Below are 26,101 nucleotides of genomic sequence, written 5' to 3'. Positions count from 1 at the left end.
AATGGCAGTGAATGAATGTGAAGGTTAATGGGGTAGAAAGGACACGGGAAACCCTTTTGTGGTTCTGTGGGTATAGGTGGGAGTAGAAATGCAGGAAATGGGACAGGAATGGTCGCGGGCCCTGTCAAGCATGGTGAGAAGGAATCCTCGGTTGGGAAAAAAGGTAGTATCAGAGGCATTGGTATGGAAGGTTGCGTCATCAGAACAGATGCAATGCTGATGGCGAAATTAGGAGAACGGTATAGAGTCCTTATTAGAAACAGGGTGTGAAGAGGTGTTGTCAAGGTAGCTAAGAAAATCAGTAGGCTTGTAATGATAGTTTGTTGATGACCTGTCTGGAGAAATGGAGACAGAGAAACATAGGAAGGGAAGAAATTGAAATGAATCATGTGAATGTGAGAGAAGGGCAGAAAGTCAGTGAAATTTTCCAGTTCAGGACGAGAGCAGAAAAAGGCACTGATAAATCATCAATGTATTAGCAAAAGATGAGAGGGCCTCAAGTAGGGCTGGAGCAAGGCGTATTTCACAAGTTGCACATAAAGATATAGCTAGGAGTGGAATTAAAAGAAAAGGTATACAAAGGGGTAAGAAGTTTATCTAGCTGAGGGTGGTATGATGAATGAAGATTGGTTGTGCATCTGTTCGAGGAAGAAGAGAGTCCTTGGACCGTCTTGGTGAGGCATAGAACAATTGGATGTCTGTGGTTAAGACCACGAAACTAGAAACTGTTAAAGTGACAGAGAGCATTGGAAGAGTCACTAATGTAGGTGGGAAGAGACTGGAAAAGGGGAGAAGAAAATAGGTTTGAGGTAGGAAAAAATGTGTTCAGTAGGGCAGGAGCAGGATGAAATGATGGATCTACGAGAGCAGTCCTTTTTGTAGATCTTGGAAGGAGATATAAGAGTGCTGTTCAGGACTGGGGGACTTTGTAAGTATGGAGGGTAGATCGCCAAGGAGCTAAGGTCGGTGACAATCCTGGAGACAATAACTTAATGTCAGTGGTGGTGTTACGGTCTAGAGGGAGGTGGGAGCAAGTGTTGGACAGTTGGTAAAAAGCTGTGCAACATAGAGGTAGATTCACCAGACAGCAAGACTACCAACCTTGTTAGCAAATTGTTAGAAAAGGACCTGATGGTGACAGAGTGGGGGGGTTAGAGTGAGTAAAGGGAGTGGAGAAATCAAGACAGCAGTGTCATGCTGGCAGTTCTGAATGGAAGGATCAAATGAGAGGAAGAGGCTAGAACGAGGTGTTCAGATAGAGGGACAATACCGAAACATGGTGCAAGGGCCTGCTGTACAGGGGGACATCTGCTGGTCTAAAAAGGGGCATGGAAGTGAAGATGACAGGAAGAAAAGCTCAGCGTTGTGCCATGCTGGAAATTCATTAAGGTGAGGCAAGGGAGACGAAGTTAAAGCCTTTGTTGAGGATAAGGCAACTTCCTGCTGATCATCATCCACCGCAATACCTCTATTGTCGAATCAATAATACACATGTTAAACATCATGTTGAATAAGCACTGAGGGATAGCAAAGGCAAAGAGGATACTTTGGTGGGGTACTTCAGTGTTCGTTATCAAGAATGTTCAGTAGCACCACTGCTGGCCAAACTGTCTGAGTCCTGAATGATAGAGCTGCCAGATTGAGTCTGCAGCAGGTGATGAAAGAACCAATATGAGGTAAACAAACACTCCATTGATCTCATCCTTAGCACGCTACCTGAAGCAAATGTATCTGTCCATGATAGGATTGATTGGAGTAACCACCCTACAGTGCAAGTGAAGGCGCTCACACTAAGGGCACCCTCCATATTAAGAGTTAATTCAGCCAAATCTTGCTGCTCAGAACAGTAAGTAATATGTTTAAGAAATTCCTACCTTTAAGTGTCTGACATTTCAATGATACAAAGTGATGTTTTGTTTGTTCTTTCATGGGATGTGGACATCACTGGCAAGGCTAGCAATTTGTGTCCATTCCTGTTTGCCCATTAATTGAGTGGCTTACTAGGTCATTTCGGAGTTAAGAGTCAACTTTATTGCTGTGGGTTTTGAGTCTAGTCTGGCATGCACGTGACTCCAGACTCTCAGCAATAAAGTAGAATGGCAGATTTCCTTTTCTAAAGAACATTAATGAACCAGAAATTTTTTTTACAGCAATCAATGATTGTTTCATGGTCATCATTATTGAAACCAGCCTTCAATTCCAAATTTCATTCATTATGTTTTCAAATTCCACTAGCTGCTGTGGTGAGTTTTGAACCCATATCCCCAGACCATTAACATGAGCCCTTAAATTACTAATCTAGTGATATTACCACTATGCCACCGTATCTTCACAATTTGTTGTAAATGATAAAGGAGAGCATGCTAAGCTACCAGATGCAGGTGATCCTGAGGTGATCTACCCATGGCCATTACTGCACATCCTAGTCTCTTACAATCCAGGAACTTGAAACAGAGGCAATAGAGGACTCCTTTGACAAGTCATATTGTTACAATTGTATAATCTGCTGCAGTTTGACACATGGAATTGCATTGAAATAGTTGGGCACAGCACAAAGATTGATGTTACCAGATCCTTCCAAGAGAAACCAGAGGCCAATCAAAATTTTGCAGTGTAAGCCTTCATCAAGCAGGTTAAAAATGCTTTACTTGCAAGGGGCATTTTCTGCATGGAAAGCATATCAGCTTACAGAACTTGGTGATATCTCCAGGTAGTATGCTTTTCTGGAGTGCAAGTTACACAGGCCACCCATGTGTGCATCAGGGTTTCTCATTGATTCTATCTTCTGCACGAAAAGAAAGGGTTTGCATTCAATTCATGATTTGTTAGTATCTGACCATATGGGTTTGTGGCATACTTGGTTGCCTTATATGAAATATGTACAAAATGATATGTACAGTTACCTTCATCTTCCTTGTGAGATAAATAAAAAAGTACTTCTAATTTACAACCAGATGTAGGGGACCTGAAGTTCTGTGTCGATTTGTTCAGTAACCTACCTCTACATGTCTTACAACCCTACTTTTGCTGTAGCAGGACCTCAAACTTGTCAACAGCAAAGGAAATAGCGTTGGCCTGCATCCTAGGATCATATAAGAAGTGAATGCATTAACTGTATTCCAAAATTCCCTAGATTTTGGAAAACTGAAAATGTAATACTTGTATTAAGAAATCAGGAAGCTAGGCCAGTTAGCCTCACATTGGGAAAATGTGAGGTAGGAGGTAGGAGCAAGGCATTTAAAAAATTATAACACAATCAAACTGAGTCAACATGGTTTGTGGAAGGGAAATCGTGTTTGACAAATTTATTAGATTTCATTGAGCAGGATGTATAAGGGTGAAATTAGTTGTCATATATTTGAATGTCCAAACGACATTCAGTGAGATGCCACATAAAAGTTCATTGTACAGGATAAGAGCACATGGTGTTGGTGGTAGTACATTAGCATGGATAGAAGATTAACTAACTGACAGGCAGCAGAGTCAGGATAAATTAGTTTTCTGCAGGTTGGAAAATTAACGAGTGCCACAGTGTCGGGGCCTCAACTATTTATAAGCTATATTAATGACTTGGTTAAAGGACTGTTTTGTAACAAAATTGTCTTCTGGTGCAAAGAAAGTTAGGAAAGCAAGTTGTGAAGACAATGCAATCACTCTGAGAAGGGATATAGTTAGATTAAGTGAGTAGGCAAAAAAATTGGCAGATGGAGCAGAGTGTAGAAAATGAGAGGTTGCCCACTTTGGCAGGAAGAATGGAAAAACAGAATATTACCTAACTGAAGAGAGACTGCAGAATGCTGTTTTGCAGAAGGGCCTGGGTGCTCTTATACATGAATCACAAAAAGTTAACATGCAGGTAAAACAAGTAATTTGGAGGACAAATATAATGTTTACTTTATTGCAAGGGAGATAGAGTTTAAAGTAGGAAGCTTTGGTACAACTTTGTAAGGCACTGATAAAATTACACCGACCACCGTGTGTTGATTTGGTCTCCAAGAAACGGTGAACTCTGGAATTGATTCAGAGAAGGTTCACTAGATGGATTCTTTGGTTGAAGATGTTGTCTTAAGAGCAAAGGTTGAGCAGGTTGGACCTACACTCATTGAAGTTTAGATAGATGTGAACTGATCTAATTGAAACATTGAGGTACTGAGGCAGCTTGACAGGATCCATACTAAGCAGATATTTCCTCTTGGGGGGGAATCTAGAACTTTGGGGCAGTTTAAAAATAAGGGTTTCTCATTTAAGGTGAAGACTTCCCCTAGTCTTTGGCGTACTCTACAACCGAACTGTGGGTCATTGAATATATATGGAACAAGTTAAGAAGTCACAACACCAGGTTAAAGTCCAACAGATTTATTTGGTATCGTGAGCTTTTGGAGCGCTGCTCCTTCATCAGGTGAGTGGAGAGTTAAGGGTTAATGAACAGGGCATATATAGACAAAGACTCAATTGCAAGATAGTTGTTGGAATGTGAGTCTTTACAGGTAATTAAGTCTTTACAGGTACAGACAATGCCATGGTTAATCACATTGTGTGAATTGTCTCAAGGCAGGACAGTTGACGTTGCAAGCCCAGGCCAAATGATGGGGGCTACACACAGTGTGACGTGAACCCAAGATCCCAGTTGAGGCGTGAGAGTAATTTCAAAGTTATGTTTCCTTCCCAAGATGTAAACTGTTGTTACTTTCTTGCCAGTAGATGGCAATAATTTGTACTTTACTGTGCATGTTGACTGTACTTTGCTAGCTCAGTTAGCACAGCAAATTGGTGAACTTTAGGCATTTATGATATACTTATCTTGAGACGTATAAGATGATGAATGGCATGGATAGGATAGAGGTGGAGAGACTCTTCCCGCTCAAAAAAGACAGTAGGACTAGGGGGCACAGCCTCAAGATAAAGGGGAGGCGGTTTAGAACGGAGTTGAGGAGGAACTTCTTCACTCAAAGGGTGGTGAATCTCTGGAATTCTCTGCCCGTTGAAGTGGTGGAGGCTGCCTCGCTAAATATTTTTAAGAAGCGGGTTGATGGGTTCTTGATAAGAGAGGGGATTAAGGGTTATGGGGAGAGGGCGGGAAAGTGGAACTGAGCCACGACAGATCAGCCATGATCTTATTGAATGGCGGGGCAGGCTCGAAGGGCTAGATGGCCTACTCCTGCTCCTATTTCTTATGTTCTTATGTTCTTATCTTCTATTTGAAATATCCTGGGATATTTTTGCTATATTCATGATAGTCTTCTCAATCTTCATATTGAAGCTTCATGTATAAACCCACATTTCTTAATTGATATATACACTTAATATGCTTTAAGGCTTTGGCCTTTCTTGTACATCAGCTGAAGGAACTTTGTCAGTTTATTTCAGGTGTTTGTTAATTTCCAAATGAGAATACTGATTTGTAAACTTGAAGTTTACCATGAATAAATGTGTTGGGAAAATGGCACATAGTCTGCTGCACTTGTATTGTGCTCTCTAGCATATTGGCTGTGGTAGCAATTTGCTGTTATCAATTAAAGAAATATGCAAACAAACACAGTCACTTGCCTAACTGTATACAAAATGAGCTCTGTGTTGTGTTCTTTGTGTATTTACTTTATGTCAGATATGAATAAGGCAAATTGCCAACAAGAAGAACAAGCTTGTGATTATTGGATGCTGCATTTTCAAAATTAAGCATTAGAAAAAGCACTTTAACTGAAGGATATGGATCCCATTACAACACACAAATCTTGTGATGCTTCAGCAAATGGATACCATTCATAATAATTCATGACTCCATTCAGCACTTTTCCTTTTCAGATATTGAAGCCTGTGGATAAATTAATACGTATGCCTACACATCTCCATTGTAAGGAGTATGAAGGGCACTTCATTGGTTTTAATTCATCTATGTTTATTGATCTATAAACCCTTGGGTTTTTTTTACTGTACCATCTATTGGATCGGATCTAATCTGATATAATTGCTTATTGGAAATAGAGTGCTTTTAGTCAATGTCAGTTGAGCCATGCAGGAAAGATTACAGAACAGTAATGTGCAAACATTTAAAATTCGTAGTTCAAAAACGGCAGTTATTGTGGAATCTCGAATGAGGACTGATAGAAGATTAATCGTAAGATTTAAAATGTGGAGCAAGAGAAAATTCTTTATGCAGATAATTCAATCACAGAGTTAATAGCTGAAGCAGAAACCGTGTCAGTAATTCAAGATTAGATTGGATAATTGGATATAGGAAAGGAAGATAAAAGGATTTGGGAACAAGGTTTATGATTGGGAAGAATTGCTTGTGTCAAGTGTAACAGCCAACATGAACTGGTTAGGCTAAATGGCCTATTTTATTGTTGTTAACTCTTATGAAAAAGAAGACTACGTAGTGCTTTCATGACCAGTCAACTCCCTACATACTCTACAGCCAATCAAGTCCTTTTGAAATGTAGCCACTGTTAAAATGAGGAAAATGCAGTAGCTCTCACATGCAGCAATGTGATAATGATCAGATAATCTGTTTCTGTGATATTGATTGAAGGATAAAGATTGGCCAGGATACAAGGGATAATTCATAATCTTTATCTGAGCGCAATAGGATCAGTTATGTCCATCTGAGAAGGCAGATATCAGTGTATTGTTTCATCTGAAAGATGGCATATTTGACAATGCAGCACTCCCTCAGTACTGTAGTGATATGGCAGCTTAGAGTATTGTGCTCAAATCCTGAAGTGGCGCTCGAAACTACAATCTGTGTTATGTTTGATTCCCAACTGTGTACTGAGTTACTTGATGTGAATTGGACAGGTGACAAGGCTCCTGTTGTTGGAGCACCTAGGGATTAGAGAAGTCAGCCAAATCTTCACTCCAGCAAAGTAATCAGTACCTTCAGTAAATGAGCAAGAAAAATTAGAGCAAAACGCACTTCTATTTTGTCCTTGTTCGGATTTTTGAAATATTTATAAAACTATATTTGATTTTTGTTCTTAAATTAGTGGTATTAACTGATGACTTTCCCATTAAAAAAAATCTATTGGAAGTCAAACTGGCCTAAGCACAAATACATTGTTACACTGACGTACTGGATTAAAGCCAGATGAAGTTTGGAGTTCCAAGTTGAGAGTTCATGTCAGCTTGTTTAGGGATATATGCTTGTTGATAGAGAAAAATCAAAAGCTGAGTCACCTTCACTTATTCTCATGCACCTCTCAGAATGAAAATATCCAAGCATTTGGAACACTGAACAGGCTGCTGGTTTTTGATTCAGGGATTTCTTTTTAGCTGAAGCATACTATGAAATTGAGGTCACCTACATTCTTCTATATTCTCCTTAAAGTCAGATCTCTGCATGTAAACATTTTATGGGGTGCAGATAGTAGAGTTCCTCTAAAAGATCAACGTGAACTGGAAAAGCAGCACCTCAGTTTCTGATCAGGCACCCTACAGCCTTTCTGACTGATCATTGTGTTCAACAACTTCAGAGCACAAACTCTCTCCTCCACCTTCGCCCCATTTCCATTTATTTTATTTCATTTTGTTTCTTCTCATTTTTTTAAAATCATCTTCCTTCTCACTTCCATTTTTCCTCTTCTGCATTCCAGCAGCAGCACCGCCCCCCCGCCACTGCTTTTCAGGGCAACTACCATACTCCTTAGGCAGTCCCTTGATGCCAGTCTGCCATTCACATTCTGATCGGTTAATGGACACTTTTAGCACCTTTCTCAACCTTCTTCGTTCTCACTTAATTCCCTTCGTCCAATTACAACACCCCCCCCCCCCCAACCATAACCCTAACCTTAACTCCCTCCCCCAAATAAATAAAAACTGATTTCCTTTGCTGACGATTTCTCTGATGAAGTGTCATCCAGACTCAATGTTGGCTGTATTCTCTCTCTACAGATGCTGTCAGACCTGCTGAGATTTTCTAGCATTTTCTGTTTTTGTTTCAGATAGTAGCATCTGCAGTATTTTGTTTTTAGCGTTGAAATTCTTTCCTGCTTTGGTTGTTCTATTTTTAGATCTTAAATAGTTTCCTTTTTAAAACAGATATGTTCCCTCAGGAGTTAGCTTAAATCTGGGGCATAGACTGCACCATCCAAAACTTTTGTAATAGGTTATTGAATGAAAGAAAATAGTTGCAGCAATGCATACACACATCAGCAAGTTTGCAGGTCGTAAGAACTGGCTTGCAAGGAAGAATTTTGCATTGGTTTTTACTGTAAGGAATAACAAAACTAAAAGTTTCCAGCCAAAAATATGATAGATTCTCCTGTTGCTTTGTTGGATGTGTGTTCACTGTCTAAATAGGTGTTTTTTCATATGTGATGTTAAACCAATTCTTATTTTGTAACTCCGATAGAAAATACTACAAATTAAGTCACTGGGAGAGGGGTGGGTGAAAGCACAGGTTTTGCATCTTGCTCACTTGAGTAAGAAAGGGTTGATCAAAACAAGGTGAAGTATGCTGAGATTCCTTATGTCCTGGGCTCTTTTGGTTCCTATGAAGGACTGTTAGAAACTCACTCCTCTATGGCAGAACAGTCAGGAAAAGATGTGTCATCTGGAATATTTCAATGGCTATTGCAGTAGATAAAGACTGCAGCAGAACAAAACCTCTAATTTCTTGGTTTCCTTGCCATTGGATTAAAGTTACACTCTGTCAAGACACATGTGGAAGCTGATGTGCAATGGTTTCCCGATGCTTAAAAATGTTTCACACAGCCCTCCTGCTTTATCGGCCATGTTAAGACTCATGGAAGAGAGCCATCCTCACCAGCAATGGATAGCCAATAATTTGCCCTTCAGAGACCTAACTGTTCTCCTGAAACTTTGAGGTTGCTTGATGCCACAGACTTCTCGATTAAGATCTGATCAGGATTGTTCTTTCCCTTGTGATAGGGACCTGTCACAGGCTCTAAGGTTGTCTTTGTATGTGCAGCTGAAACTGCTGCACTTCCTGTTGGCGGCAGAGGGAGCAGTGGAATAAATAATTGACTTCAGGACATAAAACAGTGAGTTATGGTAACTAGTTGTTTTTATTTTTCAGTGTGCAAGATTGCAAATGTCTACTTTCTCCCTAACCAATATCCAGTGTGCCAGAGGTTTCTCTGTATTCTTCTGTTGGAAACTCCTTAATGATTAAGGCATTACCAGTTTAGTGCCCCCTTTGAAAGGGACACTTTTACACTTTTGTTCTCAAACAAACTGTAAAAGTAGACTTATCAAATTAAATAACATTTCTGCAGGAGATGATGCATGCACATACCACCCTCAACTGGATTTGCTCATGGCTACCCTGGCTAGGTCCAGGGATAGGCCAACATGGAGCTTCTCTGATCTGCCTGTTCCCCTCCACCAGGTGGTGAAGGATCTGAACTGTAGGGCTGAAGTGTGGCAAATGGTTGTTCTACAGACTAGAGGATTCTGTTCCCCAAGACTTAAGGATGGGACCACAGTTTTTTTTTAAAAATGTGGATATAAATGACTTGGATATTGGAATGTAAAGTAAAATTTCAGAATTTGCTCATGATCCCAAACTTGGGGCAGACAGTGAGGAACATATCCAATAAATTCCAGAAAAGAATCCAACTATCTCTCCTTGACATTCAGTGGCAATACCTTTGCTGAAGCCCCCACTTTGGATGTACTGGGGGTTGCCATTCGCCGAAACTGAACTGAACTAGCCATATAAATACTGTGGATATAAGAGCAGGTCGGGGATTAGGACTTCTGCACGAGTAACTCACCTCCTGATTCCCAAAGCTTTTTCACAAGGCACAGGTCAGGATGAAATGATGGGATACACTCCACTTGCTTGGATGAATGCAGCAACTCTCGAGAAGCTTGATACAATCCAGGACAAAGCAGTTCGTTTGTTTGGCACCCCACCTGCTTGGATGAGTGCAGCTCCAACAACAGTTGAGAAGCTCGATACAACCCAGGACAAAGCAGCCCATTTGATTGGCACCCCACCTGCCACCTTCAGCATTCGCTCCTCCCTCTATCCCCAATGCACAGTGGCAGCAGCGTGTACAATCTATAAAATGCAGAACATCAATTTACCAAGGCTCCTTCATCAGCATCTTCCAAACTCATGACCTCTACTACCTGGAAGGACATGGGCAGCAGACACATGGAACACCACAACCTGCAAGTTCCCCTCCAAGCCACACAGCATTCTGACTTGAAGCAATAAGTTCTTTTACTGTCACTGTCAAAATTCTGGAACTCCCTTCCTAACAGCACTATAGATGTGCTTACACCACATGCACTGCAATGCTTCAAGAAGGTGACTCGCCGCTACCTGGTTAGGGACGAGTTATCAATATTGGCCTAGTCAATGCCACCCATATCCCATGAATGAATAAAAAAAGGATTGACTAACAGAATGGATAGACAAGTGGTACATGGATTTTAATACAGAGAAGGGTGTGGCAATGCAAATTAGTTGGAGGGATAGGGAGAAGCAATATATATTAAATAGCATTCTTTAAATAAATTGAGGTAAGATTCATATGCATACATGTATGAATATGGCAGGACAAATTGACACAGTAGTTAGCAAAACCTATGGGATCTTGGACTTCTTAAATAGAAACATTGTATAAAAATGCAGAAAGTTATTCTGAACTTGTATAATGGCCATTATTAAGAGTATTCCATCCAGTTCTGATCCCACTTTCGGAAGGATGTGAGATTCCGTGAGAGGGTGCAGAAGAAGTTTACCAGAGTGGTTCCAGGGTTGAGGGATTGTAATTACAAGCTTAAGTTGGAAAACTGGGATTGTTCTTCTTGGAGCCAATGAGATTGAGGCAAGATTTGATTAGATAAGATTATAAAGTTTAAATGAGGTAGACAAATAAAAGCTGTTCCCATTAGATGATGATGCATGATTAGATGGTGACATAAGTTTTGGGCTAAAGGTGCAGCAAGGACATGAGACTGAATTTTTCTGGAAATACTGAGTGGTAGTGATCTAGAAATGGAGATGTTGAATGATTTCAAAAGAAAATTGGATGGGCGTTTGAGGGAAGTAAGCTTACTGGGATATGGGGATAGAGCAAGTGAATGGAAATGATTGGAGTACTCTCCAGGGAGCTATCATGGACGAAATGGAGCAAATGGTCCTGTTCTGTGCTGTAACAGCAATCGAGAGTGTGGTAGAAATGTAGATGACAAACAGAACTAGAGCTGTTATGCAGCCCTGTCAGTGTCATTGATGACAGGAAAGTCATCTGATAGGGCAATGTTCTGCATCAGACTGGCTATCTCACATTATGAAATGAGTGGATAACCCTGATTATCTTTTCAAGGAAATTATATTTGTGCAGTATCCTTTACAGTTCTTTATGGTTTACTGTGTTGAATGCCTTGGTCAGATCAAGGAACTTCATGTACATAAGAACATAAGAAATAGGAGCAGGAGTAGGCCATCTAGCCCCTCGAGCCTGCCCCGCCATTCAATGAGATCATGGCTGATCTGAAGTGGATCAGTTCCACTTTCCTGCTTTCTCCCCATAACCCTTAATTCCCTTGTCTGTCAAAAACCTAACTACCCGTGACTTCTAGTTTTGCTATCCTTTCTAAGCGGGAAGAATCTCTCTACCTCCACCCTATCCATCCCTTTCATTATCTTGTAAGTCTCTATAAGATCCCCCCTCATCCTTCTAAACTCTAAGTACAGACCCAGTCTATTCAGTCTCTTCATAGTCCAACCCCCTCATCTCCGGTATCAGCCTAGTGAACCTCCTCTGCACTCCCTCCAAGGTATGTAGTATTCCTTATTCTGTTTTTTTGGACTTCTCTTGGATTTGACATGTTGCAAAGATCTCCTAAAATCAATGACATTCCACCTTAAGTAGTCAAGCACAGAAGAACTCAAATGGTTAGGAAACTCGGTCTCTTTTGCTTAATCTAGAGCTAGAGTACCGTATGCCAAAATTACAAGGATGTTTCCGTAACTCAGCTGCACAAACAGATAGGAAGCTAGTCCACCTATGACAATCATCCTGGCGTTTTACTTATCTCCACTGCAGGAAAAATTCTTCTGAGTTATCCTCAACAGGATTGCCATTCATCTTACAAATTCAGTATATCCAGAATCTGTGTTAGATGAGGAATAATTTTGTGATTGTTAGTCAGGGAAGAAGCATTCATAATGTGGCCCAATGGGTTGATAATCAGCTTGGGAATCCGTCCACTACATCCCCCACTATTACCCAATGGGTAGTAGAACGTGGCTGCACGAGCATCAGGAAGCTATTAATAAACACAACTTGAGGATGCTCCATGAAGGTCTCCAATCTGTCTTAGATTGAGTTGCAGTATGTATTTTGCTTGGTGATATCTGGCTTTGCTGGTGATTTTTTGTCAGATATGGAAGATCTTTTATGTACATGATCTAGTAACTTAGCTCTAACCTGGTCATTCTAGTTCAACCAACCTTGATGCTTCTGCTTCATTAATCAAGGACCTGCCATGCTATGAGCAACGTACCTTAATTACTTTCAAGAAGCTTCCACGTTTCCGTTCCAGTTCCTGTCTCGGCTCTTTCTTTTAGAATAGTTGCATCAAGCTTCCTTTGTGGTTTGACGTGACATTGCGCTTTAGTCCTTTATTTTCAAGAACGTGATGCTTCTGATGTACCAATGATCTGACCAGCATTCAGCAAATATATCATTTATAATACCCCAAATTAAAGTGACAGTATGTTTGGGACTTTTTCCTATGTTGAACTGTATGGGTGGAATTTAATCCAGTCTATGGGAGCCATTTGGAGGTGGGAGTAGGTGGTGTGTGGAATTGGAATGGAAGGTTTGGATTGCCTGTCCTCTTCCCAACACTGTGTACTTAAGTCATCTTTCCCACCTGGAGACTAAGTGAGGCTTGCAGATAGGCAATTAAGGACCACTTTCTGTCACTACTAATGAGGGAAGCAACCTTCCTCATGTGGGAAGACAGCCCAGTAAAAGCATGGAGTCTCCCTGCAGGGGTGGGTTTGGTGGTGGATGGAGGGGCTCCGGGGAACGGCCACAGGAGTGTTGCTCATGGCTTTCCAGCTCAAGAGACCACCATCCTCAGCATTAAGTTCAGTCCAATGAGTCCTGTGCTATAATTGTTGGCATTGTTTTGTTCTCTTCATTACAGCAGTCTTAGAGCATGTCAACTTTGATTGATGTATAAAAAAAGAGATTGATCTGATTAAGAATGTTCTTTTTCTTAGTTGATCATTGCATTTATTACAAAAACTGAGATTTTATTAATCTTCACCAGAATTCACTTTATGTTTCTCTCTCCACAGATGTTGTCAGGCCTGCTTATCTTTTCCAGCATTTCTTTTTTTATTACAAAGTTCCTGCATTCGCAGTATTTGCTTTCATTTTATGATCATTGCTTTGATCAAAACATCTGATAGTGTTTTTGATCCAGTGCTTTTGTTGTATTTTGCAGGTATTGGACTGGATTGAAAATCACGGAGAGGCTTTTCTCAGCAAACACACTGGAGTTGGGAAGTCGCTTCACAGGGCCAGGGCTTTACAGAAACGGCATGAGGATTTTGAAGAAGTTGCACAGGTGAGGATACGCAAAGCCTGTAATAAATATCCTTACACATGCAGGTTTGGAGGGCGAAGAGCTGTGTGTTTGAATTTTTCAAAGAGATGCACAAGGTTGTTGGTGATTGCATTGCTAGCTGAATTCGGCAATGAATGCTGGGTATGCAGATGAGCTCAATTATATCTGTAAACAAATATGTTTTATCCCGAGATGCTATTAGAACAAATATGGAGGCTTTGTAGTGCAGTGACAACGCGCCTGCTACTGGACCAGATGTCCCGAGTGGACTTGTTAGCCAGAGAAAGGTGTGATTATTGCGTGGCACAACGGGCTGATAATCAGCTTGGAAATCTTTCCACTGCATCCCCCACAATTCCCCAAAGGTTAAAAAGTGCACCTGTGAAGATGAGTAAAACATTTTAATGGGTTTATGTTACAGAATTATGTTTTTATTTCATGTTTTCAGCACACTTCTTTCTCTGACTCAAATTCTACTATATTTCTACCTCCATGCATAACTCTAATTTCTACCAAATTCCTGAGACTACTGAATATCTGAGGGAAATGGGTATAAATGCTGGTTTTATTTTGCACATTTTTTAAGATTAGTTATGTTTAGTACCAAGTATTTTGAGAGTCCTGTGTTTAACCTGTATATTCCTTTTTAACTTTAGCTCTGCTGTTTATACTTCCTTTGCTTCATACTTTATTTTTATTGAATTTACTAGCAGTTGCACAGAAACAAGAAACGTTCTTATTACTAAATTTTAGTGATTTTTGCAGAGCAAGTATTCCTATTTCTGCTTCATTGATACAGTTACCTTCAATTCCCTGTTTCTAATATTTTGGTAATGTTTTTGCAAATTTACAGAAGAGGGGACAAATCAATATAATCCTGAAGAAGCAAATTTTTCATAATATGTACATCACTATTCTCCTCAATGAGAAACATGGGGGAGGGGAGCAGATTCTCTCAGAAGTGCTAAATTGGTGAGAAAACTGATGTAAAAATCACGACTGTTTTTACAGCTCAACTTCAGACCCGAAGCTCCCATGCTGCGTGCCCTGCAGAGGCCACAATCGTCAGTCTCATTAAAAGCTCGGTGACCAGGGCTATTCATGCCAGAGTCTGACAGTTCTGGAACTCTGCGCATGCCCAGTGACTCCGACCTGTCGGATTGCAGTTTGCTAGATAGTCCGGGACCCCCACATTGCTGCCCCTCCCCCGTCCCAGAATTCCCGATCTCCAGCCCCCCCCCACTCCCGCAACCACCATATGCAATAATAAGTAGTTGCACTGTATCCTCCATACTCTTGAAGAAATATTTGCTTTAAAATGTACTCATTTATCCCAAGCCAGCATGTTCACTTTCCTCCATATTATTTAGGTAGCTGACATCATTATAGAGTGGATTGCATCCATCATTCCATATTACTTTATGGTCAGAATCATTGTGATTCAAAATGTTGGTCCTTAAGGAGAATATTTTTTAAGTTGAAATTGAAATAAAATATAAAGGAACTTCTCAAGAGAGTCATGATCAGAGAATAATGTCAACAAATTGCTTACACAATGCCACAACCAGCATGTGCAAAGCCAACATAGAACACGTAAAATACTTTGAGAACCTTAACTCTCTTTCAAAAAATAATGGCAAACGTTGTTTATCTGAGTTCAGTTCTCACAGTCATATTTCAACGACAACTTTATATTTTCATCTAGCGTTGTTTTCTGACCTGGTCCAGGCTTTGGAGCTATATGAAGACTAATCTGCCTTCCCACTGTTAGACTTCCTTGAAATTTTCCCATTGCTTTTTTCTGTCATATCTCCAAACATTCTTGTTTCTCTCCCATTCCTTTTTGGGCATTATTTTCCCCTTTACTTCTTTTTCTTCCTTCTGTTGAAGCTGGAATTCGTTAAGGTATATTTTATACTTAATTGGTAGCAAAACAATTTTGCTGTCAACAATACTAATTTAGGTATATTGTTTTCAAATCGTGCATTCATTTTGCATAGAAACAATTTATCATCCATACAAAAGGTTGTAGTTAAGTCACTGTTTACACATTCTGAACTGCTGGAAAGTTTGAAATACTGGGAATACATTTTAACTGCAAGCCAGTGTAGGCGTGTGAACTCGGAGGTAATTGGTGATTTGGTGCAGGTTAGGATATGGGAAGCTGATTTTGGATCAGCTGAAGTTTGTGGACAATGGGGGAGGGAGGCTGGCAATGAAAGCATTGGCAAAATGAATAAAAGCAAATTACTGCAGATGATAGAATCTGAAACAAAAGCAAAAAATGCTGGAAAATCTCATCAGGTCTGACAGCATCTGTGAAAGAAGAAGAGAGCTAATGTTTCAAGTCTGAATGACCCTGATGACAGTAAAAAGTCTGACAACACCAGGTTTTATTTGATGGTAAACTCACAAGCTTTCGAGGGGACTCCCTCTTCGTCAGGTGAATAGAGAGTTCTGGCCTCGGACAGAGCATATAAAGCACAGACAGTTTAGAGATTACTGATTAGAATGCGAATCTTTACACCTAACCTGCTGTTCAAGTCCTAAAGTGGCTGACAATGTGTGTGGAAGGAGCGCTGATCACAGGTTAAAGAGATGTGAATTGTCTCCAGACAGCACAGTGAGTGAGGTTTTGCAAACCCAGGCAAGTCACGGGGGTTACAGATAGTGCGACATGAACCCAAGATCCCTGTTGAGATCGATCCGCATTGGATGTGCTGTTGCCGGGCTGAGATGGGTGACTTGTTAACTGCATTATTACATACCCATATAGGACAGGTAAAGACTGACATTTCAATGGATCGGTGGATAAGGAAGTAAATGCTTAGCATTGTGAGGAAGATTTGGGATACAGCAGAATGTACTAAGGCAAGCCTCTGCACAACTCTGATTTGATTTATTATTGTTACATGTATTGGAATACAGTGAAAAGTATTGTTTCTTGCATGCTATACAGATAAATATAGGGGAGAAGGAAAGGAGAGAGTGCAGAATATAATGCTACAACTAGGGTGTAGAGAAAGATTACCTTAATATATGACAGGTCCATTCAAAAGTTTCATGGCAACAGGGAAGAAGCTGTTCTTGCGTTGGTTGATTTGTGACCTCAGACATCTGTATTGTTTCCTGACAGAAAAAGGTGCATGAGAATATGTCCAGGGTGCATGGGGTCCTTGATTATGCTGGCTGCTTTGCCTAGGCAGCTGGAGAATAGACATGGCCAATGGATGGGAGGTTGGTTTGTGTGATGGACTGGCTTATGTTCACAACCCTTTGTAGTTTCTCACGGTCTTGGTCAGAGCAGGAGCCATACCAAGCTGTGATAATCTGGAAAGGATGCTTTCTATGGTGCATTTGTTAAAATTGGCAAGAGTCATACTGGACGTGCCAAATTTACAAGGCCTCCTGAGAAAGTAGAGGTATTGGTGGGCTTTCTTAACTATAGTATCAGTATGGAGGGATCAGGACAGGTTGGTGGTGATCTATGCTTGAGTTACAAGATACTTGCTTTTACTTTGCAAATATAACATGGTACTAACCTGACTTGGTTAAACATACATATAGCATGTTTATAGAAAAAGTCAACAGTTGCCACTAGATTCGAGGCGGGGCTGCTACCATTGAGCCAGGTTGATAAAAATCAACTTACAGCTGTTGCAGTTTTACAGTGCTCATTTTGAAACTTTTTGTTTATTCTGTGTCATTTCACTGCTCAAAGTTATTCATTTATGATAATTTTGTAAAACAAAAGTTAAACTCAACACGAAGTTGCAAGTTGTAAGCTTTATTAAAAGCTGCTTCAAAAAAAAACCCATCTTGCATGCTACAGAGAACACCTAAAAGTATATCTAAGGCACAGAAGCAAATTGTTTCCATTTCAGAAATCAATTCAAGTTGTATATTTTTGGAGAAATGTTCTTGTTTGTAAATTACTGTTCTTATTTCTACTCCTATGGGAGTTCCCAATACATTTTATGTGGATCTTTTGCCCTGAAGAAAATACTTCTTTGAAGCATAGTAATTTATAGATGGATTTCCCCATCCCCCCCCTTTCACGCCCTAACCCCTCCTGCTGAAACTTTTCCATTGTTTTCTGTCTGATATACAAACGTTGACCTCCCAAATAACACTGCGAACCAGGCTGCTTATGAAAAGATGAGTCTGTCATCGAATCATAGAAACCCTACAGTGCAGAAAGAGGCCACTGGGCCCATTGAGTCTGCTCTGACCACAATCCCATCCAGGCCCTACCCCCATATCCCTACACATTTACCCATTAATCCTTCTAACCTATTCATCTCAGGACACTAAGTCAATTTTTTACCATTGCCAATCAACCTAACCTGCACATCATTGGACTGTGGGAGGAAACCGGAGCACCTGGAGGAAACCCACGCAGACACGAGGAGAATGTGCAAACTCTACACGATCACCCAAGCTGGGAAAGAAACCCAGGTCCCTGGAGCTGTGAAGCAGCAGTGCTAACCACTGTGCTATTGTGCTACCCTGTCGAGCATTTCAGTAAGAATTAAAATAATATAGGATTTTGATAATTCTACTTATTTTTAGTGTTAGTTGTTGACTTGTAACACGTTTGGACTTTATTCTTTAACCACATTACAAATTAGAGTTCAGTTTGAATTTATATTTGTGAGATAATGGGTAATTGAGGCAGTTGGGAAACAACTTTTAATGGTTTTGCAACTTAAGTTGCCTCATAGTTGTATTCAGCAGCTTTGTTTGAAAACATGGCTAGAAGTAGTTTGTTCTTCGAATGATACCTTATGTTTAAACAAACCATGCATTGTTTTAATTGACCTTTATCGGAAGGAAACTTTTATTTTCTGGTGTTATGTTTGTAAGAACAAAGAACAAAGAACAACACAGCACGGGAAACAGGCCCTTCGGCCCAACGAGCCCGCGCCGCCGTCCTACTATCTCAGTGACCTATTCATGATTTTAGTCTACGCCTAACGTGCGAGGATCAGGGAGGTCCAATTTAGGGACAATTTTAGTACCCAATCAGCCTAAAAGCACATCTTTGGGGGATGTGGGAGGAAACCGGAGCACCCGGAGGAAACCCACGCAACCACGGGGAGAACGTGCAAACTCCCACAGACACAGGCCCAAATCCATGTGTCCGCACAGCAACAGAGATAGTCTCTGAGCTGTCATGTTGCCCTCGAGATGGTCCAGTTTAAGCACACTAACGACATGAAGCAATAGGCAACTCCCGAAGCAACATCCAAGAGCAGCCCACTACAACCTGCCGCCTGCATGCCCCTTGCTGGACTTAAATGCCTGTGGAGACAAAAAAATTCATTATTAAACAGGCAAAGACTAACATTCCTGAGGCAAAACGTATTCCCAAGCCTACAATGTTCAGTAAGGCCTACTATATCCCCCTATATGTAGCCCGCTCATATGGCTGTCTAAGTGACTCTTAAACAACCCTAGCGTGCCTGCTTCCACCACCTTACTCGGCAGTGCATTCCACACCCCCACTACTCTTTGCGTGAAAAACTGCCCTCTAATATTTGTCTTATACCTAGCCCCCCTCACCCTAAGCCCGTGACCCCTCGTTCTATCCATTTCTTGTAGCGGAAAAAGCTTACCACCATTTACTCTATCTATCCCCTTCATAATCTTATAAACCTCTATTAGATCCCCCCTCAGCCGACGTCTCTCAAGGGAAAACAGCCCAAGTTCATTCAGTGTTTTTAGCATTTGTTAATGGTTTTAATATTTGTGGGAATGGGTTAAATATGTTGGCAAAAGAATGTGACTTTGTGATTACTATATGTAGAGGAAATGTTTGTATGCAGTGGAATGCACGTCTATAAGGCTAAGTTAAAGAGGTGGGATGGCACAAGATGATTTTCATCCTATAGCCAATGGAGAAGGAAAAAAATTTGAAAATTTGAGGCTTTATTGGCACAGTATTACCTTGGCTTCTGGGGATTAATTCTTCTGGACCCAGTTCAACATTACTTAAAGGCAGAGAAGAGAAAGACATCAACTGTGATGGTAATGCTCAAGAACTCCTATGAATTTAGTGGATGACGGACTTCCATGTTGTCTTTCCTGTTTTGATCCCCTGCCATTCCTTTCCTTACTTCTGCACTTGCTCAAAATCTGTTAGACCCCCATTTTCTCCAATTATGAAGAAACCGCATCAACCTGAAAAATCATTTCTTTTTTTTCATCCAGGTGTCAGCTGTGGCTTTGTTGATACCATCCTTGCCTCTGAATCACCAGGTTTTGGCTTCAAGTTGCACTCCAAGGCTTGAGCACAAAGTCAAGGGTGACACTCCACTGCAGTATTGAGAAGGTTGCACTGTTGGAAGTGCTGATTTCCAGATGAGATGTTAAACTGAGGGTCCATCTGTATGCTCAGGTGGATGTAAAAACATTTCAGGGCACTGCTTCGAAGGAGAGCAGGGGAGTTTTCCCCTGTGTCTTGGCCTTATTTGTTTTTCAATTAACATCACTGGCCACGAACACCTTGATGTTCGTGGAAATTTGCTGAATGCAAATTAGATGCTGTGTTTCCTGCATAATACCACTGCAGTACAACAATTAATACACTTCAAAAAGTACTTAATTGGCTGTAAAGCACTTTGAGATGTTCAGTGGTTATGAAGAATAAGATATAAATGCAAATCTCTCACTTTCTCTATTTTCTCTCATTTCCATATTTCTCTCTGTGCCCCACCGTATATTTCTTTATATTTAAAGAACTGATTTGAAATAGTCACACTTGCTTCTTAAGTAACAATAAAAACCTTTCTTAAAAGCCTTTCTTCCATTTTTGGGAAGATGCTCTGTTACTACGGTATAATCCTGGTGACAGATGACCCCAGCTAATTGAATTAAAAATCTAATTAATTGAAGGTTTTTTTCAGTAACCCTTGGTAAAGACTCTAAAACTGCATTTACTAATGTTTGAAATTTTAAAAAATTTAAACAGAAAAAAGCCTACACCAAAACCATGAACCAATATTTTCAGATAAAATTTGTCGTTCCAGCATTTTCTGCAGATCTGTCACCAACTAAATTTTATCACAAATTCAGTTTGATGATTACATTTTGTCTAAAATATGCAATTTGTTATTGCTACTGCCACATAATATTTGAGTCACATCTTTTAGGGGTGTTTAGTGTTATCATTATTGATTACTGTTTTTGATCTTGTCCTCACCAACCTTTGTTTTCACAAAGTGGCACAGTCTGAGGACTTGCCAATGCGGTTCCTGAGTACTGACACTGAGAAACTTACTCATTGGAGTCTCTTTTACACATTGGTGATAGCCAAGCACGTAGGTTCAAAAGAAAAGCAAATGATGTCTCTCTTTAACTACACATTAGATGCATCATGTTAATCTGTTGGATACTGGATGAGCTAAAAAAATTAGAATTGCTGCCTGTACTTAAAGTTAATAAATCAGTAAGACCAGTTGGGATGTATTCAAGGAAGCTGAGGGAAGTAATGCTGGAAAATTGCAGCGATACTGACTGTAATCTTCCAATTTTTCTTAAAAATGCTGGAATGACAAATTTTATCTGAAAATGTAGGTTCATGGTTTTGGTGTAAACTTTCTTCTGTTTCTACAATTTTGTTTTTTTAATTTGAAATCATTAGTAAATGTAGTTTTAGAGTCTTTATCAAGGGTTACTGAAAAAAAAACTTCAGTTAATTAGATTTTTAATTCAATCAGCTGGGGTCATCTGTCACCAGGTGGTGCTGTAGTAACAAAGCATCTTCCCAAAAACGGAAGAAAGACTTTTTAAAAAAGTTTTAAGATTAGGGTGCCAGAGTACCGTAAAACTGCAAATGCCATACCACTTGAAAAAATACATTTCATCAAAGATTTTCATCCAGCACTCATCACTTGCAGGGACAATCACCAGAATATCAATGTCAAGGTAAACAAAATTTTATATTTTATGAGAAGCGAGTGCTGATTGGTTGGCAGATCTGATTGGTGGAAGTGTTGCTAGGGAGAATATGCCAGTCAATGTTGACTGACATTTGACTGACAAGTAGTGTTTAAAATATTAAACCAGGCAACTTGACTCTGATTGATTAAGGCATTGGCCTGAGGAATCAACCAGCGAATGGCTCTCACTTGATTTGCTTAGCTAACAGCAAAATGTGCGTGCATGTTCTTTGTGTTCGCAAAAAATAGCAGTCCGTGCTTAATATTTGTAGTCTCCAGTATACTCAAATGCGCTACACAGTGAATCCGACACACAAACTTAAATTAGTTGTCAGCACAATTTTTAGCACACTGAGAATGACTTAACAGATGCTGTCTAATCACATCAAATATTGAACGTTACGTTTTGACTTTCACAAGCATGGGTTAGTTGGGTACCATCTGTACTTTGTTCATTGTGAATACTGGAAGTGACATGCTATTTGTTATGATCTCCATTGTTTGGGACATATGGCCAACATACCTAGCATCTCACTGGCACTGAAATTTATATATCACATTACTTGTTTGAGTGATAGGCAGAATGTATTTTTGGCTTGACAGCAGTATCATGAAAGCAACTTGTGTTGCTAATATAGTAGCAGCATGATGCAGCTAGCCTCACCTGTTGCTCACATTTTTGAGATACTTTATCTCTCCAGGGTAATTTGAGGTTAGCTGGGCACTTTTTGGGACTGAAGATACAGGCCTGTTCATGTGTTTGCACGATATACAGTGCAAAATTAGTCTGCTTGGCTACTTGTCAGAGTACAATCTCTTATGTGGCCAACCAGCTCTTGTACCCTGATTGGTGTTCTTGCTACTGTATCAATGAGTACAAGATGAAGACTTAAACAAGCTTTTTTCAGTAATACTCAATTTCTATAGAACTGAATAATTAAATATTACACCTTTGTACAATAAAAGGTTGTGAGATAAACACAGCAACCATGCCAGTAAATTTAATCAACTTGTTGAGAAAGATTTTAGAAGTGATTGTCCAAGGCAAAATTAACAGCCACTTAGGTTGAGATTAATGAAGGAAAACCAACATAGACTTTTAAATGGCAAATTTTATTTATCTAATTTGACTGGATTTTTATATAATGGATTGATAAGTGTAAAGCAAGGAAATTATGGATCTGGAACGCACTGTCTGAGAGGTTGATGGAGGCAGTTTCAGTCATGACTTTCAAAAGGGAATTGCAGAAGTTCCTGAAGGAAGAAAATTTGCAAGCTACAGAAAGAACGGGGGAAGTGGGGCAAGCTGAGTTACTCTTGTAAAGAGCTGGCATGGACATGATGGACTGAAGAGCATTTTCTTTACTGTAACCATATAATGAATATAGATAAAGCTTTTTGCCTTACTACACTTATCATATCTGCCAACTTCAGTACAACATCATTTTATACCTATTCTGTTTCCTATCTCCTAACTAATTCTTTATCCAAGCTCAAAATCCAAATGCTTTTGTCAGCAGTTTCTTTTGCAGAATCTTGCATATATGCTGTGTAAACCTGTACAGGCAGTTCTTTGTCTACCATGTTTGCTAATGCTTCAAAAAGTTCAAACTGACTTTGTTAGTTATGATTTATCTTTTACAAATCCATTCTGGTTCTCCCTCAATCAGTTCATGTTTAGTTTTGGCTATTCTGTTAACTCTTGCTAAATTTCCAAACTCTTTTAAGTTTTTCCCAGCTTAGCATGAATCGGCTGTCTAAGAACACAAACTTAAGGAAGGTTTTATTTTAAAAATACTGTACAATTTTGAGGGAGTGACTCAAATAGAGGAATTTTAAAAATTGGTCTTGGGATAGACTTGTAGATCATTTATTGTATTTTCTTGTTTTGGCTGAGGAGTTAATAGTTCAGATTGTTTTATAATTAAATGACTTGGTAGACTGTTAGAGCTGTCTTTTGTTAGCCGAACGCACAATGTGAGACTGGTTTTACATGTGGGCCCAGCTAGGTAGGGATTTTTGCAAAGCTTCTCAGAAGGGAAAGACAGTAATAGGCAATCAGATGAAGTTGTACAGAAATTCATTGTTTCATTTTTTTCGCCACCCTACAGTTAGCACACATCATCAAATTTGTTTAAACTTTCTTTAAGAACGTGTAATATTGGAATTTAAAGTTTAAACTTCTGCATTGCTAGTCCAAGCTGTCCACCACACAGTTAACACTTAAGATGCAGGCTGAAAATGGTTTCATCATTATTTAAAGACAACAAATTTCTGGTTTTGCACTGAAAATCCTATGGATGTAATACCAGTACAAAGGTTGGTGTAGATTTTCACTGCCATATATCTCTAATGACAAATGTTTTACATTTTCTGGCTAGAATTGAATGATAGTATGTTATGTAGGATTCATTAGATATTCACAACTGGCTTATTTGTTTACAATAGTGAACACAATATATAAAACATTGCTGGTAGATTTAGTAGTACACTGGAGCTCTGGTCCAGACCTCAGGAAACCATGTTACAATGGGGCCCTGAAGTGTTTGGTGGAAAACAAATGTGGCTGTGTACAAAAGATACAAGTATAGTCACATTGTTACTTCTCAGATCATCAGCATTTCCACCCAGGCTGGGAAGATGTGTATGCATTGGCTCAACTCATAGTTGTGCTCTTTGTTGATGCTAAGCATTCAGACTTATACACATGTACACAGTCCAGCAGGAGTTAACAGGGGAGCTGAGGTCAACTGAAATGTCTTTATTGCTGTTTCAGCAGAGCTCAGTTACTGACCTGGACGCTTTCATGCCAAGCGTTGTTTAATATCACAGTGGCCAAGTGTTATTTAAAATAACATTTCAGAGTCCAGAGTTCCACACCAGGAAAGCGGGTCGCAGTGCAGAATTAACGTTAAAAGGCTTTGTCGTTAACTTTAAAAAAACAAGTGTATTTCCAAATCTTTATGGATCCTGTATATTTTCTAAGTTTAAAGAATGTATATGCTGTTCCTTCCCTGTGTCATGCTCAGTGAAGGTATATTCAATTTGTAACTTCAAACATGGACTGTTTTCCTGTTGACATGTCTGGAATTTAAATGGACTGTACTTAGAAAGGGGCCAAGATGGCTGCTGAGAGGTCAGGTGATCTTTGTTTGTTCAAGGAGCTATCTAAGCTTCTGGAATGTTCAAATCACCCTGAGTGTGTGGCCACCTCATGGATTTGACATGTCCAGACAGCACCTTTCCGTGGAATTCACATCTACCCATTGTTTGAAGCTTACTTCAAACATGGAATCAATGGACCCCTAGATGCTATCTGTCCAAGTCTGCAATTTAACAAAAGACTCCTCATCAGAACTTTTCATGTCAAATGTTAACTTTGTTTCTCTGCACAGATGCTGCCTGACCTACTGAGTATTTCCAGCATTTTCAGTTTTTATTTCGGGCTTCCAACTGCTGCAGTATTTTGCCCTTGTGTAAACTAATTGAAGGTGTGTTTTACTCATGTGTTTGCTCTTTCTTTCTTCTTGTCTCTAAGCCTAGTTTTCATACACTTTGTTTCTTTTGTGGCTTAATTTAAATTAGCTCAATATATAAGGAATTATGCAAATTCCACCTTGTCATTCTGTAGAGCACAGTATTTTGTAACATTCAGTACAGAATTAAACTATGAAAACTTCCAGTATTAATGTGAAAAAAACTGTCCAAATTTCCTTGTGTATTCTCTAAGCTTCTATGCAAATTGCTAATTGAACATTAAAGTTAACATTTTGAATTAAAAAAACCTGCTCCAATTGAGTTAGCAGCATTTTGTATAATTGATGTTGCATTGCAGAGTTCAATTGAATGGATACCAGGAAATATAGAAACATTATTTTCTTCTTTAGAATACATACACTAATGCAGATAAACTCCTGGAAGCAGCAGAGCAATTGGCTCAGACTGGGGAGTGTGACCCTGAAGAGATTTACCAGGCAGCCCATCAACTGGAAGATCGGATTCAGGACTTTGTCAGAAGAGTGGAACAGCGGAAGATTCTATTGGATATGTCCGTCTCTTTTCACACCCATGTCAAAGAGGTGAGACAACATTTCATTTTCCCTTAAGTATATCTGTTTAATGTATTGAAAGTCACTGGGCTGCACGGTGGCACAGTGGTTAGCACTGTTGCCTCACAGTGCCAGGAACCTGGGTTCGATTCCCGGCTTGGGCACTGTCTGTGTGGAGTTTGCACATTCTCAGCATGTGTGTGTGGGTTTCCTCTGGGTGCTCTGGTTTCCTCCTACAGAGCAAAGATGTGCAGGTTAGGTGAATTGGCCATGCTAAATTGCATCTCAGTGTCAGGGGATCAGATAGGGCAAATGCTGAGTTAAGGGAGTAGGGCCTGGTTGGGATGTGGCCGGTGCAGGGCCGAATAACCACCTTCTGCACTGTATGATTCTATGAAGTCCCATTTCTGCACAAAAGTCCTGTCAAAATTTTCCATCAGAAATTTATGTGACCATGTTTGTAATGGAAATTGGAAACACATCCTGCGGATATGAATGGTGACGCTGTTTGACTGCTGTTATTAGTGGTCATGGAACTGCATCCAGACT

The 26,101-nt window shown here is 39.9% G+C and overlaps 1 protein-coding gene across 4 annotated transcripts in view; it reads left to right on the top strand.

Moving 5' to 3' along the window:
- The window catches only part of LOC145354025 (triple functional domain protein), a 641,321-nt gene that overhangs the window by 319,003 nt on the left and 296,217 nt on the right, over window positions 1–26,101 (top strand). For all 4 annotated transcript variants that reach the window (XM_080205115.1, XM_080205124.1, XM_080205134.1 and 1 more), the window contains 2 exons: window positions 13,438–13,560; window positions 25,391–25,582. In XM_080205115.1, coding sequence (XP_080061241.1) covers window positions 13,438–13,560; window positions 25,391–25,582 — 315 coding nt within the window. The remainder of the gene's footprint in view (window positions 1–13,437; window positions 13,561–25,390; window positions 25,583–26,101) is intronic.

The sequence above is a fragment of the Carcharhinus amblyrhynchos genome, chromosome 2 (genome assembly GCF_965287045.1).
Source record: "Carcharhinus amblyrhynchos chromosome 2, sCarAmb.v2.hapA, whole genome shotgun sequence".
Taxonomy (NCBI): domain Eukaryota; kingdom Metazoa; phylum Chordata; class Chondrichthyes; order Carcharhiniformes; family Carcharhinidae; genus Carcharhinus; species Carcharhinus amblyrhynchos.
Note: the sequence above shows the minus strand (reverse complement) of the source record. Positions and strands in the feature narration are given on the sequence as shown.